Source organism: Penaeus monodon, chromosome 15 (genome assembly GCF_015228065.2).
Source record: "Penaeus monodon isolate SGIC_2016 chromosome 15, NSTDA_Pmon_1, whole genome shotgun sequence".
In the NCBI taxonomy this organism is placed as follows: Eukaryota; Metazoa; Arthropoda; class Malacostraca; order Decapoda; family Penaeidae; genus Penaeus; species Penaeus monodon.
Window position 1 is genome coordinate 36,185,022 of NC_051400.1, and position 921 is coordinate 36,185,942.

The 921-nt window shown below is 40.7% G+C and overlaps 1 protein-coding gene across 1 annotated transcript in view; it reads right to left on the reverse strand.

Moving 5' to 3' along the window:
* LOC119582347 overlaps positions 1-267 on the reverse strand; it is a 6,269-nt gene extending 6,002 nt beyond the window's left edge. The window contains exon 1 of the mRNA XM_037930563.1: positions 77-267. Within this exon, the coding sequence (XP_037786491.1) occupies positions 77-267 (191 nt within the window). The remainder of the gene's footprint in view (positions 1-76) is intronic.
* Between the last annotated feature and the right edge of the window lie 654 nt (positions 268-921).

Below are 921 nucleotides of genomic sequence, written 5' to 3' on the forward strand. Positions count from 1 at the left end.
GTTCTGTGGATTCATGCATACTTATAGGTGTGATAAATGTGTCAGCCAAATGGCTTCTCACAGGAAGGGCACATACGAACCTATAAATACAATGGTAGGCTTGAGTTCCCTCCCCTTCTCCCAGCGGTCCATAAGGCGTGGAAAATTTTCGAGGAAGAAGTCGACGTAGTAGGTGAGTCTGATGGGAATGGACAGGTGTTTTGTCTCGAGGATGGACTTTAACCTCTCATTCCGCATATGGATCAGGGCCTTGACTCCTTTCCACATCTGTTGAGAAGATGGACTGTGGTCTCTCCTTTTCCCTACATGTCTCCAAAGGCTTTTCCCCAGTGGAAAAGAGTGAAATATATCCCAAATGATACCTTACTCACCAAAAACGTATCCCACGGTCTTTAATTCCTATCCATAAAATATCTCTTCGTTATAAGTTAATATATTTTCACAGTTGTTTTGCGTAACTTTCCGATAAAGTGTCGTTTGGCCTGGCAGAGGTTCTGCTCACTTTGCACACTTGATAGTGAAGAGAAAGATTACACTCGAGAAACTTTTTTGAATTTGAATATTTTCGAGTAAAATTGTCTTTATTTATACGCGTTGTGTTACTTAAGGCTAGATATAGTAAACCGCGTTGAAAATACTATCTATGGCTGAGTGGCTGTGCATAACCATATTAACATAAAGGTCTCGAACGGGAGAAAAATGTAGATTCAATTAAAATAATATAAAAATCAAATTAAAACCCTCTGCCCACTGCCAGAGGAACAAGGACAAGGGCATGGGTCATCTATTTCACATCTATTTCACCTCTACGATCGTTTTCCAAACTAATGCGTCTGGTCGTCTTCGCTTGTGTCAGATGGGCATTCTTTCCTTGGAGGTAGAGCATCCTAGTGGTTGAACAAACTAACACACACGTATTTA